The 14,924-nt window shown below is 43.4% G+C and overlaps 1 protein-coding gene across 1 annotated transcript in view; it reads left to right on the forward strand.

The window, feature by feature from the left end:
* The window catches only part of SMPX (small muscle protein X-linked), a 50,817-nt gene that overhangs the window by 20,752 nt on the left and 15,141 nt on the right, over positions 1 to 14,924 (forward strand). Inside the window, exon 4 of the mRNA XM_059051157.2 lies at positions 573 to 721. Coding sequence (XP_058907140.1) covers positions 573 to 707 — 135 coding nt within the window. The 3' untranslated portion in view covers positions 708 to 721. The remainder of the gene's footprint in view (positions 1 to 572; positions 722 to 14,924) is intronic.

Genomic DNA, 14,924 nt, shown 5'->3' on the forward strand with positions numbered 1-14,924 from the left:
CAGAGCTCTGCCATTCCATTCTATCCCACCCATATTCAAAGAGGTTTTGCTTATGTCAGTTTCAGTTTGTTTCTGCTTCCCAGAAATGTCATTGGAATAAAGGCCGGCAGCCACTGCACCCCAAACAAAAGAACGGAAAACTCCTGGACCAAGTCATTGTTAGAGGTAGTTGGGCACTAACAGTCTACAAACCTCTGCCTTTCAGGCGTCTTATGATATTATGATACCAAATTAAATTTGATCTTGTAAGATGCTTCTCTTGGAAATACAACACAAATCCTTTTAACTAGTGGTAATTTTTATTAGCTATCAGACACTGAACAGTACTCTTGTGTTTTCTAAGTGATGCGGAAATTACTTGTTTTCTTCTTCCAACTTTATTCCTCTATAAATTTCAGGAGATCTTCTTGAAACTCTGAGGGTATCCCAACAGCACAAGAAAAAGTCACTCTGCTAGAATTACTCTCTGACATTATTTTTGCTTTAACTGTTTCCTGCTTCACGTCTATGATCTAGAGAGACCAAATGTCTTTTTCAGTGAGCTAAATCTTTCTCCTTTTTGTTCTCTTCAGGGTGCTCCTCCCACTTTGGATGAGGAGAAGAAGCCAATTCCAGGAGCTAAGAAACTTCCAGGACCTGCGGTCAACCTATCAGAGATCCAGAATATTAAAAGTGAACTGAAGTATGTCCCCAAAGCTGAACAGTAGTTGGAAGAAAAAAGGTGAGTGAAAAGCTATTTTCTTTGTCTCAAAAAGACCACTAAAAAAATGGTTTATGGAAGCCTTGCACCAAAGGAGTCTGGAATTCCAGAAGTGTTTACTAAGGATCAGGACCTTCAAGTCAGGTCAGTATTTCCGGCGCAAAGTTTTTCTGGTATGTAAAGCCAAGCTTTTAAGCCTATCTTATTCCCAAACCAGTCAGAGGACCATTGAGGATGTTTGCCTGCCATCCCCTTGCTGGTTACCTTCTTGGTTGGGGAAGGGTGGGGTTGGGAGAGGAAAGATGCTTGGGAGGGGGACCTTGAGGAGCTTTTGACCTTTGGCGGGTACAGGTAGCCCCCCCATCATTGCATGCCTCAGTTTCCCCACCCAGATGCCCCAAAGAGAGATGAGCTACTTCTGAGCTGGAGGATCAGAAGGGCAAGTTGCTGAGGAGTTGCTGGAGGTGGTAACCCAGGTGTGTGTAAGGCAGACCAAGGGGACCTGGTAATGACTCTGTAAGTAGAGGAGGGAAAGGTAGGCTCAAAATTGTACCTGTCACCCGAAGAGGCGCTGCAGGCAGGGCCTGTGACTTTATTTTCATTGGCTCTGTTCAGTAATGATCCCCTGGTGAGGGCTCAGCGCAACCCTTCACTGCAGACCTGATGCCTGCAGGCTGGTGTGGGATTTCTGTCAGTAGTGGGCTTGTGGAATTGGCCCGAGTCATGGCTCTTTCTCCTATGAGACCCTGGGAGCTTTATCCAACATTACTGAAGGCCACCACGCACAGTTTATTCCATTTCTGACGCAGAAGTTTAAGTCTAGAGGAGAGGAATCTATATTGGCAACATAAAACAGGTATTTATCTGGCTGATTGTCCATTCATTTGTTCATTCATCCAGTCATTCGTTTATTAAACCAATATTTATTGAGTATCTGCTATGTACTGAACACGAGATACTTAGTATGTGACAGATACGGTGCGAGGAGCATTCTATCTATTGTTTGTTAAGTTTCATGATACACTCCCTGTGGGTATTAGGGTGACATCTTCTGACCACGTAGATGGCAAAGGCAAGCACAGCTATGGGGCCCTACAGTGTCTTCTGTAAACATAACGAAGAGCAGACGTTCTGTGAGACAATCCCACGCGTGATGGCAAAGTTACTGGAGTCACGCTTATGCTGACTTACTAGGACATTTGCAAGTAAGTTCTGCTGAAAAGGTTTCTTCATAGCGTAGGAGCCAGTTTGAGTTAAAAGATCAGAACAGTATCTAGTGTTTTCAGCACAGTTACATGAAAGAACAAAGGAGTAAGAATAAAACACAGTGGATTCTATGACCATAGAGTGAATCCCAGGAACCTGGATGGGGACAGAGTGACGTGAGCAGGAACTGACCTGAAGCATGGCCACACACACTTGGTATTAATTATGACAGAATGAAGCAAACTGATGACTATTATTATACTCAGTCCCGCTTGTGTCGCCAAGCTGAGATGAAATATTCTAATATGCTTGGGACAAAGCTACAGAACTTTCTTGTGAGAAAGCCCACGGAAGTGAAATGAACTTTTGGGAATATTTATTATCATCACCCAACCAAGGCTGTTCATTACACGTGAATTTTTTAAAAAATTAATTTATTCTTGGCTGTGTTGGGTCTTCGTTGCTGTGCGCGGGCTTTCTTCAGTTGTGGCGAGCGGGGGCTACTCTTCATTGCGGTGCGCAGGCTTCTCATTGCAGTGGCTTCTCTTGTTGCGGAGCACGGGCTCTAGGCACGCGGGCTTCATTAGGTGTGGCACGTGGGCTCAGTAGTTGTGGCTCACGTGCTTAGTTGCTCCACAGCATGTGGGATCTTCCTGCAGCAGGGATCGAACCCATGTCCCCTGCATTGGCAGGCGGATTCTTAACCACTGAGCCACCAGGGAAGTCCTGACACATGAATTTTTAATGCAAATTTTAAAGGGTTTTGCTTTTATGAAATCCTTGTCAACCTAAATTTAATCTCGGTTCCAGTTTCAGAAGAATTTGGTTTTGAAGATCCAAAGGAATGCTGTTTTAAAATTAGTTCAGAGAGGCGATGGACTTCCCTGGCGGTCCAAGGCTTAAGACTCCACGCTTCCACTGCAGGAGGTGCGGGTTTGATCCCTGGTCAGGGAACTAAGATACCACATGCCGCGCAGAGTGGCCAAAAAAATAAAAAAATAAAATAAAATTAGTTCAGAGAGAATCTTGCGGTGTTATTCAGCAGTGAGGCTGATTCTGTAGCCTTGGATCTCTGGTTACAGTAATGGGGAACAATACCAACTCCATAAAATAGCAAAAAGGTACTAGAGTATCCAGAAAACATTTTTTGTTACTTCATTTTCTCACAGAAGACTTTAATGATTCTTCTCTCCTGAACAAATTCTAATAATGCAAAACCACTTGGAGAGGCCTATTTGCCCTTATTCTATAGGAATGGGAAAACCTAAGTTGTCCAGGTAATTGATCTGAATTCCCGATGAGGACAGTCATTGTTTTGATGCAAGGAGTGATCTTTATTTCTTTTTTTTTTTTTTTTTTAAATTTTTGTGGTACGTGGGCCTCTCACCGCTGTGGCCTCTCCCATTGCAGAGCACAGGCTCCGGACGCGCAGGCCCAGCGGCCATGGCCCACGGGCCCAGCCGCTCCACGGCATGTGGGATCCTCCCGGACCGGGGCACGAACCCGTGTCCCCTGCATCGGCAGGCGGACTCTCAACCACTGCACCACCAGGGAAGCCCGATCTTTATTTCTTGTAGGAGAGGTAGTGAGCTGGTTTGTTTTTGACTCATCAATTCTTTTCCTGCAAATCTGTCAGATTTTGAGAGTTCCGTGGTCATGGTTTATGGTCACAGAGGGAGAACATTTCTTAACGTTGATTGATTCAGCGGAATCATAAACAGTAAATGCCCTGAACCAGCCATCATTTAGCCCCTCACTGGCTGGACTTGATTTTCTCCTTTTTGGACCACCACTTCATCACCTGCCCTCACCATGTATTGTTCAATGATTTAATCAAACAGGTCGTTGTTTGAAGACTGAGTGAGTAAGTCCATAGTATCAAACTATGAAAACCACAAGACTTAAGGCTCAAAGTCTAGGATATAACTATTACAATATTTTAGACCTAAGACAGAGCAGCACCTCCTTCTAGCTAAGATCAGCACTTCCTTTCAGCACTTCCACAGCACTTCCTGTGTCATGGCTAGAATTGTTCATGAAAATAGATAAAAAACACTATAGGACAAGAATCGGAAAGGCCAACGACTAGCCAGTTAGAGATCAGTAATCACGGCTGGTGGCAAAGGAGTTAGGGCCTGGACCTCATCAGGAACCAGAACCAGGCAACACAGAGGCAGCACATACCAAGTTAAGACCAAGAGACACGGGAGAATCCCAAATGGGGCCCTAATCCACGCTGGAACAGGCTGGGGCAGGGAAAGGCAGGTGTTCAGCCCCGTACCTCTCAGGATTCTCCTGGCTGTGGTTGAAGGTGGCCAAATGGTGATTCAAGCAAGCCCAGTAGCCAGATGAAGAGACAGGACCAGCAGCAATGTCTGAAAACCAAGAACCCTCCCACACTCGCATGCCTGCTTGTTTGCTGCATGATCAGGAATCCCCCACCCCATGTCCACCGTCAAAAGCCACTGTCAGCTTGTTTGCTTGTAGCTGCAGGAGATGCCACCTCAGACTTCACGGACAGGGGTCTGGGGAACCTGGAGGACTGCTAAGGGCGGGTGTCCAATAGATTCTGTGTCCACTCTCAATGCCCAGATCAGACCACAGGTGCCCAGTAACGAACCTTTGTAACTAGCTTCTGTACCATAGGCATTTTCTTCATTCTCTGCTGTAAGATATATAGATGTCAGACTTGGTCTCTGCTCTCAGGATACTTAGGTCTTGATGGAAAGATAAAAATAAAATACTTCAAAAGATAGGTAACAATTCAAGAACTAGATAGCAGCTCAGTGATTCAAGATACCCCATGGTTGTTTATGACCCACTAACAAGTAGGCAGTAGAGCAAAGCAAGGTTATGACTTATGAGAGGGGGAACTCACAATGATTTGGCATCAGGGACAATTTCAAGGAGGTGGTGGGAATGGAATGGTTTAAACAGAGGCTCAGAGATAACCCCTGGATATAGGGAATGTCCAGAGCATCATTACTGGGCCAGCCTGCTGATACCAAACAGTTCCTCTAGGGCAATACTTCTTAGACTTTTGGGGCAGAACAAAACAAGATTCCACAACCTGCCTACATCATCTCTTCTCTTTTTCCAGCAGTAAAAGAACTCAGTGATAACAAAGAATTAGAGAGGAAAAAAATAAGTATCAAAGTAGCAGCAATGCAGCAGTTATGAGAAGAATGATTAACAAAGATAAACCCTAAGAAGAATTCTACAATTACGTTAATGAACACAAAGATAGCAGCAATTGAAAGCCCTGAGAGTGATGAAGTACTAGAAAGAAATTGTCCTTCTGAAGTGGCAGGAATTACTCCTCTCTGTGTTGGACATTGCAGCATGGCCATGTGTTGTGCGACAGCCAGACTTGATGATTATGTACTAAACCAGGGTTTTAGAAAAATGCAAAATTGTGGTGATTCTTAATAACTCACTTAGTAGCTTTTGGCCATGTATATAACTGAAAGTCTATGGAATGAATCTCCATTTTGTTGTAAGAACTGAGGAAAGCACCTGTATTTTGGAATCAGGAAGTCTTTTGAAGTCACCCAGCGGGCATTGGACCATACTTTGAGAAAGACTGCTATAGTGCAATAAGTGAGAGTGAATTGGAATGATCTGTAACTCCTGTACACCCATACGCTGCCCCATGGTCTCAAGTTAGTCTCTATCCCATACCCCACATTGGCCAACCAGCCTTGATTCTAGATTTTGTAGTTTGGAAAAGAACCACCATAATGCCCTGTTGAGGGAGGCATGCCTTCTCCATCCAGCACTTTGCTCCAACTCTGGCATCTTCTGTTTATGCTGTCACAATCCTTACCAAAGTGATGTATTCATTTGCTTTTAAAATCTTCTTCATGATGCCAGCATATAGCTTCTTAAAGGCTAGGGCACATCTGAGACATCTTGAGCACACATACCTTATTACTGGTGCCCTGACCACAGCAAGCCTGGTGTCCCCTAGAAATGTGTTCTTGTAGACTTTCCAAGTCCTTGCATTCTCAGAGAGATTACTCCTTAAAAGCAAGACTAGCTTTTCTGTCAAGGACTGAAGGTAACATTGTTGACTGTGATCAGTAAAGGGCTCAGAAATTTGACTTTAATTCATTGATTATAACTTTATTCCTCTGGGAAACTGAATAATTAGGGAAAATGTCAAGGTTGGCTCATTTTCCTCAAAAGTGGAGAAAAATATGTAAATCCAGAAGAAAATCATTTAATTTTCAAGAATTCCTTTGGATTTCTTTTTCAAAGAACGTCTACGTCCAGATAAGACATATTTACCAACCAGTCATCAAGAAAGATGCCATCTCTGATCGAGGAGAACATAAGGTGTTCATTACTCTTAAATGTTAAGCATTACGCATCATGATTGTTCTTGCTGATTCAAAGGCTAATTTTGACAGTGTTAGCAGAAGGGCAAATTGATGTACTCAGACTCTTGATGAAGTGTGTTTAGCACCTAACAACAGACTCCCAAAATACATGAAACAAAAACTAACAGAATTGGAGGGAGAAATAGACAATTGAACAATAATAGTAGGCAACTTCAGGGCTTCCCTGGTGGCGCAGTGGTTGAGAGTCCGCCTGCCGATGCAGGGGACACGGGTTCGTGCCCCGGTCCGGGAAGATCCCACATGCCGTGGAGCGGCTGGGCCCGTGAGCCATGGCCGCTGAGCCTGCGTGTCCGGAGCCTGTGCTCCGCAACGGGAGAGGCCACAACAGTGAGAGGCCCGTGTACTGCAAAAAAAACCCCCAAAACAAAAAATAAAAATAGCAGGCAACTTCAATACTCCACTTTCAATAATGGATAGAGCAACTAGACAGAAGATCAACAAGGAAATTGTCTCAGTCTCTTTGGGCCGGTATAAAAGAATACCATAGACTGGGTGGTTTATAAACAACAGAAATTCATTTCTCACAGTTCTAGAGGGTGGGAAGTCCAAGATCAAGGCACCAGCAGATTTGGTGTCTGGTGAGAACCTGCTTCCTGGTTCATAGATGGCCATCTTCTCCCTGTGTTCTCACACAGCAGAAGGGGCAAGGAAGCTCTCTGGGGGTTCTTTTATAAGGCACTAATTCCATTCACGAGAGCTGCACCCTCATGACCTTTTCATCTCCCAAAGGCCCCACCTCCTAATACCATCACACTGTGGATTAAGCTTCAACATATGAATTTGGTGTGGGGGGACACAGACATTCAGCCTACAGCAGAAATAGAAGACTTGAATAACACTATAAACCAACTAGATATAACTGACATCAGCGGAACACTCCACCCAACAACATCAGAGTACACACTCTTCTCAAGTGCACATATGGCACATTGTCCAGGACTTGTTTCATGTTAGGCCATAAAACAAGTCTCAATAAATTTAAAAGGATTGAAATCATGGCAAGTATGTTCTCAGACTACAATAGAATGAAATCAGAAGAAGAGAAAGAAGTTTGGGAAGTTCACACGTTGTGGAACTTAAACAACACTCGTAAATAACCAATCAATCAAAGAAGAAATCACAAGGGAAATTAGAAAATACTTTGAGACAGATGAAAATGAAAATACAAGATACCAAACTGTGGCATGCAGCAAAATCAGTGCTTAGAGGGAAATTAATAGTTGTAAGTGCCTATATTAAAAAAGAACAAAGATCTCAAATCCATAAGCAACCAATCAAATCAATATTAGCAGCTCCATATTTGGGAACCAGGCCCTTTATCATCTTAGAGTAAGCTTAACCCATATCTACATAAATGGCAAATGATTAAACTGATGCATGAATGGAAATATCAGCCCTTTTAAATGGTAAAATGTAATAAGCTAAAACAATCTATTTACGTAAACAACACTGTAACAACATAATAGAAGCTGGGGAATAAAAAGTAATCACCTGTAAGATCACCATTTATCATAATACTCAAGTTGATATCTTCCCTTCCAGTTTTCCGCTTGGGTTTACATATGGAATGCAATACAACTAAGTTGCTAACAATATGGGGCTTTAGCTCATGAAGACTTAGTCTCATTACCTTCTACCTTTGCAACTGTGAGTTCTATGCCTCTATTCATCGTTTCATAAAAAGCAGAAAATGGTGTCTCCCTCATAGGGTTTAGGATTAGGGAGATGTGAAGGATTACGGAGAGGTATTTTAAAAAGTACATCCAGGCACAGCACCTGGTACAGAATAACTACACATAAATGGAAACTGGTTCTCCTTTTACTTTTTTTTCCTACAGAGCATCATTCATAGCACATGTATGGTTTTGAATTTTGCTTTTTCCACTTCACATTTTCCCATAAGAATATCTTTCCAGTTTTACTGAGAAATAATTGACATACACCACTGCCTAAGTTTAAGACATAGAGCTGGATGGTTTGACTTACATATATTGTGAAATGATTATAGAAATGGGTTCAGCTAACATTCATCATCTCATACAGATTCAATAAAAAGAAAAGAAGAGGAGAAAAAAGAAAAACATTTTTCTCCTTGTGATGAGAACTCTTAGGATCGACTCTCTTAACAACTTTCCTGTATACCACAAAGCAGTGTTGGCTATAGCCACTGTGTTGTGTTGTATGTTATATCCCTAGTACTTCTTTGTCTTGTAACTGGAAGTTTGTACCTTTTGACCCCCTTCTTCCAATTCCCCGTCCCCCGCTCTGCCTCTGGTAACCATATATCTGATCTCCTTTTCTATGACCATGTGTGTGCATTTTAGATTCTACATAAGTGAGATAGTATAGTATTTGTCTTTCTCTATCATAAGAATTGTGTATGCTGCTTTGTAGCTTTCAGAATTAAGATGATTTATTTTTCATAGTCTTTGACTTATGATTTCATAACCTTTTCCCTCTGCCAGAAGACAGAGGACTGATTTATTGTTTTACACAGAACTAAACTTACCCAACAACTTCTCCAAATGTCTTCTCTGTGGTTTGCTGGAAATTTTTGTCCTCAATTTTGGAATGTTCCCTGCTTTGACCCAATTACAGAAGCTCTACTCATTTTGTTTGAAGGAAATGGTTTTATGCTGAGATTTTTCACTCTCTAGTGAAGCCACATTTCTTTTGATTTGCGATGCTCTTTTTTTTTCCTGCTCCCCACTTGGTTAGGATAAAGATGAGTTTTGCAGTGGTTCTGAACTGCATCAAGGTTTTATTCATTTGTTAACCTGCCTGGCAAAGCTACTGTTCTAGGCCCTGGTTACAGCCTGTGTGGGTGTAAAGTACTCTTGAGGGCGAACGTGAGGAGCCTTTGAGCTGATCGTGGCAGTTGCTTTAAGGGCCTCTCTACAGCAAACACACAGAAGCTACCTGGATGGTTTCTATTAAAACAGAGATCTGGAAGGCCTAGTGTGTGAATTCTCAGTAGGGATGTGGAATTGGTGAGAACAGATCTGAGCCCAGAGAAGCACATCTGCTCCGGCCAGCTCTCTAGAAGGCAGAGGTGACTCAGGACCAAATTTTGTAGAACCTTGTACTCTGGCATGTAGATTTCCACGGGCTAAAGGGCAGTTACCACTGGCATTTGCCCTGCTCCATGGAACTCATTACCCTAACCCAGTGGTTCTGGGGGCAGAGGGCCATGTGTAGATACAGTTTGAGTTGTCACAACTTGAGGGAGGTATGGGCTGCCACTGTCACCTAGTGGGGAGATGTCAGGGATGCTGGTCAATGTCCCATGATGCCCAGGACAGCCCCCACCCCCCACAACAAAGAATTATCCAGTCCTAAATGTTAGTTGTGCTGACACTAAGTACCCCTGATTGATCAACTTGAAAAGTTGATGTCAGGACCAACTTGCAAACGTTCCTTTCCAAGCAATCAATGCACTGCATTTTACAGAAATCAAAACATTAATAAAAAGAGGATAGTAATTAACTGCCCAATATTTATAATCTCTTCACATTAATCAGAGACTTAGGAATCAACCACTCTTAAATATGATTCTCTTGTCAATTGGTAAACTAAATATATTTATGGAATATGGTACATATTAGGCCTTAAACACAACTATTTTTGGTAGGTTATTTTTTCACCGCAAATGTATCAGAAAGCAGTAGGTTATCTCAGCAGCTCATCAAGTCTTTTATTTATTTTTTAATTAATTAATTAATTAACTATTTATGGCTGCATTGGGTCTTCGTTGCTGTGGGCGGGCTTTCTCTAGTTGCGGTGAGTGGAGGCTACTCTTCGTTGCGGTGCATGGGCTTCTCATTGCGGTGGCTTCTCTTTGCTGCGGAGCACGGGATCTAGGCACACGGGTTTCAGTAGTTGCGGCACGCGGGCTTCAGTAGTTGTGGCTCGTGGGCTCTAAAACGCAGGATCAGTAGTTGTGGCACACGGGGTTAGTTGCTCCGCGGCACGTGGGATCTTCCCGGATCCGGGCACGAACCCGTGTCCCCTGCATCGGCAGGCGGATTCTTAACCACTGCGCCTCCAGGGAAATCTCTCATCAAGGTTTTAAAAATATGAATGTTAAACATTAAGTATTAGTAATCATCAGCACTAACATCAATGTCACCATTTTATTGTCATCGTTAGCATTTATTATGTGTTCGTGATATACCTGACACTGTGTCTTGCACATCACATACGTTATTTCATTTACTCCTCATGCTGACTGCATGGAGTATATACTGTGACGCCCATTTCATTTATGGCGAAAAGAAGGCTGAGAGAGTTTGCGTAACTTGACCAAAGTCATCCAGCTTGTAAGTCACGGACGTGAGATGCCAAGTGTCATCTGTCGCATTCCACAGCCAGTCCTTTTAATCGCTAGCACCCACTGCATTCTTTTAAAATGTTATTTAACTGTAGTCATCTGGGCTTTTCCAATATTTCACTGTGTTAGGTCACAGTAAAAACAAACAAGGGCTTAAAGAGGCTGCAGAAGCTGTTACCTCCACAAAGAGGTGACACCACAACTCTGACATGTTGGTTTGTTTACTCGTTCATTTGTTTCCTCATTCATTTATCCAATTCATGCATGCATTCAGTCAGTCATTCAACAAGTATTTAGTGAGCATAAAGCATGCACCAGGCGCTGAGGTTGTCAGCTTTGGGGATTCAAATACACATCAGGGAGTCTAGCCGGGGTCAGGTGAATGGGCAGAATATTGCCTGGAAGCACAAATAATTTGCTCTCTTTAAGGGTCTTGGAAAAACAGAGGGTTCATTAATGTCTGTAAATATCAGAGAAAGCATGAGAGAGACACTGAGAGAAAGGCCAAGGCAGCGAAGGAAAGGAGGGGAAGGGGAAGGAGAGGGGATGGAACAGCAGCAGTGGTGGCTGCGCCTGGGATGCCGTGGCCCCGGCCCAGTGCTGACAAAACTGCAGCAGAGGAAGGCCAGCCCTCTGCAGAGCCCTCCTTTGCTCCTGGGCTGAGCGAGGGCTTGGCAGGCGTCTCTGTGTCATCAAGAGGCAGCCGTCTCCTACCCATGAAGCCTTTTCTTTCATTCCTTCTCACGCTGTGTGCAGCCCACGTAAAAAACTAGGGAAGTGAATTCCAGGCTGTCTAATGAGGCTTGGCTGCATCGTGACAACGCTGCTCGTTTTAACTCCCTCCGCACGTTGTGGCATTTGAGAAGGAGAAAGAGTCACGAGGGGGAAATCGAGACTTGCACATTTAACTTGTACTCCCTCGCCACGGCTCCCTGCCCGGGAACTGATCATTCCACACCCTCCGGTTTAGGGCTTTACGCAGATGGCGAGGTGGTGGCTGCTTTAATCCCAGGCAGGGACAGTCAATTGGCTTCTCACCGAGGGACAATTTCTTTTAAGCAGCGGACAGACCGGAGTCGTTTTCGACCAAGCGGGTGGCACAAAGACTGCTCAGAACCATTCATCTTGACTGCTGGAAAAACAGCAGAAAGCAAGCCTGTCTTAACACCCAGAAGTCACTGGATGCCTTCTAGAAAGGACAGTGGCACTTCCTTCCGTGACGTGTCACAAGCGCAGCCGAATCCTTAGCACATCATACACATTTTTCTGCCTAGGTCTTGCCTGCCGCCCAATTTTAGATACAAATGATAGGAATCATGGCTGCTCTTTAGTTCCAGAGGCAGCAGTTCCTGAAAACTTACCAAACGGGGTTATTAAATTCTGAGTGTTCAAACATCCCACTTATTCAGACTCAAGTAATTTTAATTTCCTAATCATTTTGTACTTGGGCTACCTGGAATTTACTTTGGCCAAATTAACGCTTTTCTCCATAAAACAAGTTAACAGCATGAACTGAGAGTTTGAACAGAAAGGGTTAAAGTACTGGAATGAGTTCACTCCTTTATTAAGTGAACATCTGGGCACCTACTCCATGCCAGGCACGATCACACTAACGGTAGGCAAAACAAGACAATGTCCCCCGAGGGACTCCCAGTCTAGTTGGGTGTGAATGTGAGAGGGGACTTTAGCACATAATAGCTGCAGCAGGAAGGAAGAAACAAGTCATGGCCTTTGAATACAAGTGACAGAGATTCTAGACAGGATGTTGGAAAACAAATATTCTACTGAAAGAAGGCTGAAGATCACACACTTTAGAGGTGATGCAGGTGTAGGTTCAGGCCCTGGTTTTGTTATTCTCTTGGTCTGTGATTTGGCTTAGCACTCTGTTTTTCTGAGAAATGAGAGAAATGCCTACCTCACGGGGGCAATTTTGCTCCCCGTCCTAAGGGACATTGAGCAATGTTTGGAGACATTTCTGGTTGTCAAAACGCACGGTGGGTGCTATTGGCATCTAGTGGGTAGAGGCCAGGGATGCCAAAACGTGCAGGAAAGCCCCCCACAAGAAATGTCAGGAGTGTTGAGGGTGAGAAACACCGAGTTAACATACGTGGTGTGTACAAAGTCCCCAGTGCAGTGGGAGCTATTATTATTACTAACGATAGCATGTTACCAACTTAATTTAAGACACTGAGCACTGCACGCGCTGGATGTAGTGGGACACACTTGCGCTCTACTTCCGGCTATGTCACGTAGTAAGTCTGTGACCTTGGGCAAGTTCCTGACCATTCTGAGCCACGACTATCAACAGAAAGGATAATCCCGATCTTCAGAGGCAACCCTCAAGACAGTGAGTTGACTCAGATGGGGCACCTGGCACAAAGTGGCATCCAGAAAATGTCCTTCCCTTTGCTGTCCCCACAACTTGCCCATGCCCTCTGCTCTCAGCCCCTTTCCTCCAAGGCCAAGCGTTGGTTGGTTGGTTTTTAAATGAAATACTCTCTGAAGGGTGGCTCTGCATATTTCCCCAGGGAATATGAAAAAGCTCACTGAAAAAGAAAACTCATTAATTGTCTGTGACTAATCTGAGCTCACTGAGACCCTTGTAAGTACCTGGGAGGACCCCTCCTTGAAGTATTCCTGAGATGATTTCTAACCTGCAGTTGCCATCTTTCTCCTGGAGGAGGCACTGCAGTTCCATTTTTCAAAACCTGCAGCAGCTCCTATTTCCAAAGCAGGCAAAATGACAAGCATTTCACTTCAGCACTTTCATTTGATTTTGCAGACTTCAAGGGATCTCTACCCCCTTCCCAGCCACTTTTAGCTACCAAATATGTCCGGTTTGCAATTTCTGATCTTTCTCTGAAGAAAATCAGTTAAAGAAATATTTAAAGAGTCAAGCTGCCATTCTCTTACTATCAAGGAAAAGTGAAACAATGCATTTCAGACACCATTTTACTGAGCATTTTGAACGGGCCTGATGGCCAAACAAAGAGGCATCTCATCTTTTTAGTAATCCTTTGTACACAGACTGTGTACTATTGAGGTCTGGTCCAGAAACTAAAAGAAGATCCATGTCGATCTAAACATCCAGAAGTGCCCTTGTGTCTGCTCCATGACATCCTGTCCTGGCTTATGCCCCATTCACATCCAATCTCCCCATCTTATTATTCTCCAGGAGTGTTTTCACCCTCTTTCTGATGTTACTTAATTTGACAACTAAGTCATGTCTACTTTGTAATAAGAGTGAAACAGGTAGGCAGTCAGCAATAAATACAGGTGCCACAAAACATGGCAGCTTGGAGACTCTGTGAAATGGCCACTTTAGGGGGAGCCATGAACTTGGCAATGAGGAAACAGAGGCCTATTTAGAGTTTTATGGCAACTTTTAAATCCCATCTTTTAACTAGAACCTACTTGTAGTAATAATATTAACAAGCCCTTCCCTTGATTTTAAGAATTCCACCATACTTCTGTGTTCATTCTCTTTCAAGGCTCACAACAGTTCCATGAGACAGGTAGAGCAGGAATCCAATTTGCAGTTCATTCTTATGTGACTTCCAACTTCACCCAGGGTGGAAGATTGTGGGATGTGTCATCAGGTCCCTCAAGAGGAAGTTTGTTCTAAGACTAATTATTAAGTCTAGTAAAGTCCATCTGTAGAAAATAAGTGTGATCCCTTTTAATCAGAAAAGTAGGACCACCAATGCAGTGTGCAGCAGGTGCCAAGGAGGGGTTAGTTACAAACTGTGCTGTGGTCCAGAACAGGACAGGTAATGGCTCTGCTTACACCCAGAGGGACTTCTCTCGCTGACAGAGAAAGAGAGCTAGGATTAAGCTACTCACTTAGATCTATACATATATTTCAAAGGAAAGGTACTATCTCAATTTCCATTTCTATTTACTGTTTTCTTGTTGCCTAATTAAAAAAACATACTGTATCATTTATATATATATATATATATATATATATATATATATATACACACACACACACACACACACACACACACACACACACACACATATTTGATCATGGAATTTGAAAATCTGGTTGAAATGTCTTAATTTCAGAAAGACCAGGTGGCAAACCAATGGGCCTCGGGAAAACTTCACTTTAAGATAGCCCCAAACCATCACCCTAAAGGTCAACTCTTCCGGAAAGCTCTCCATTGTCAGCAACAGCCAAGAAATGACATCCCAGATTCCCTGCAGAATTATATACGAAGTTAACTTCTGGATATCTGTCAGGGGAGAGACAGCCTGGGAGTCAGTCTGAGCCAAATCC

Source organism: Kogia breviceps, chromosome X (assembly GCF_026419965.1).
Source record: "Kogia breviceps isolate mKogBre1 chromosome X, mKogBre1 haplotype 1, whole genome shotgun sequence".
NCBI lineage: Eukaryota > Metazoa > Chordata > Mammalia > Artiodactyla > Physeteridae > Kogia > Kogia breviceps.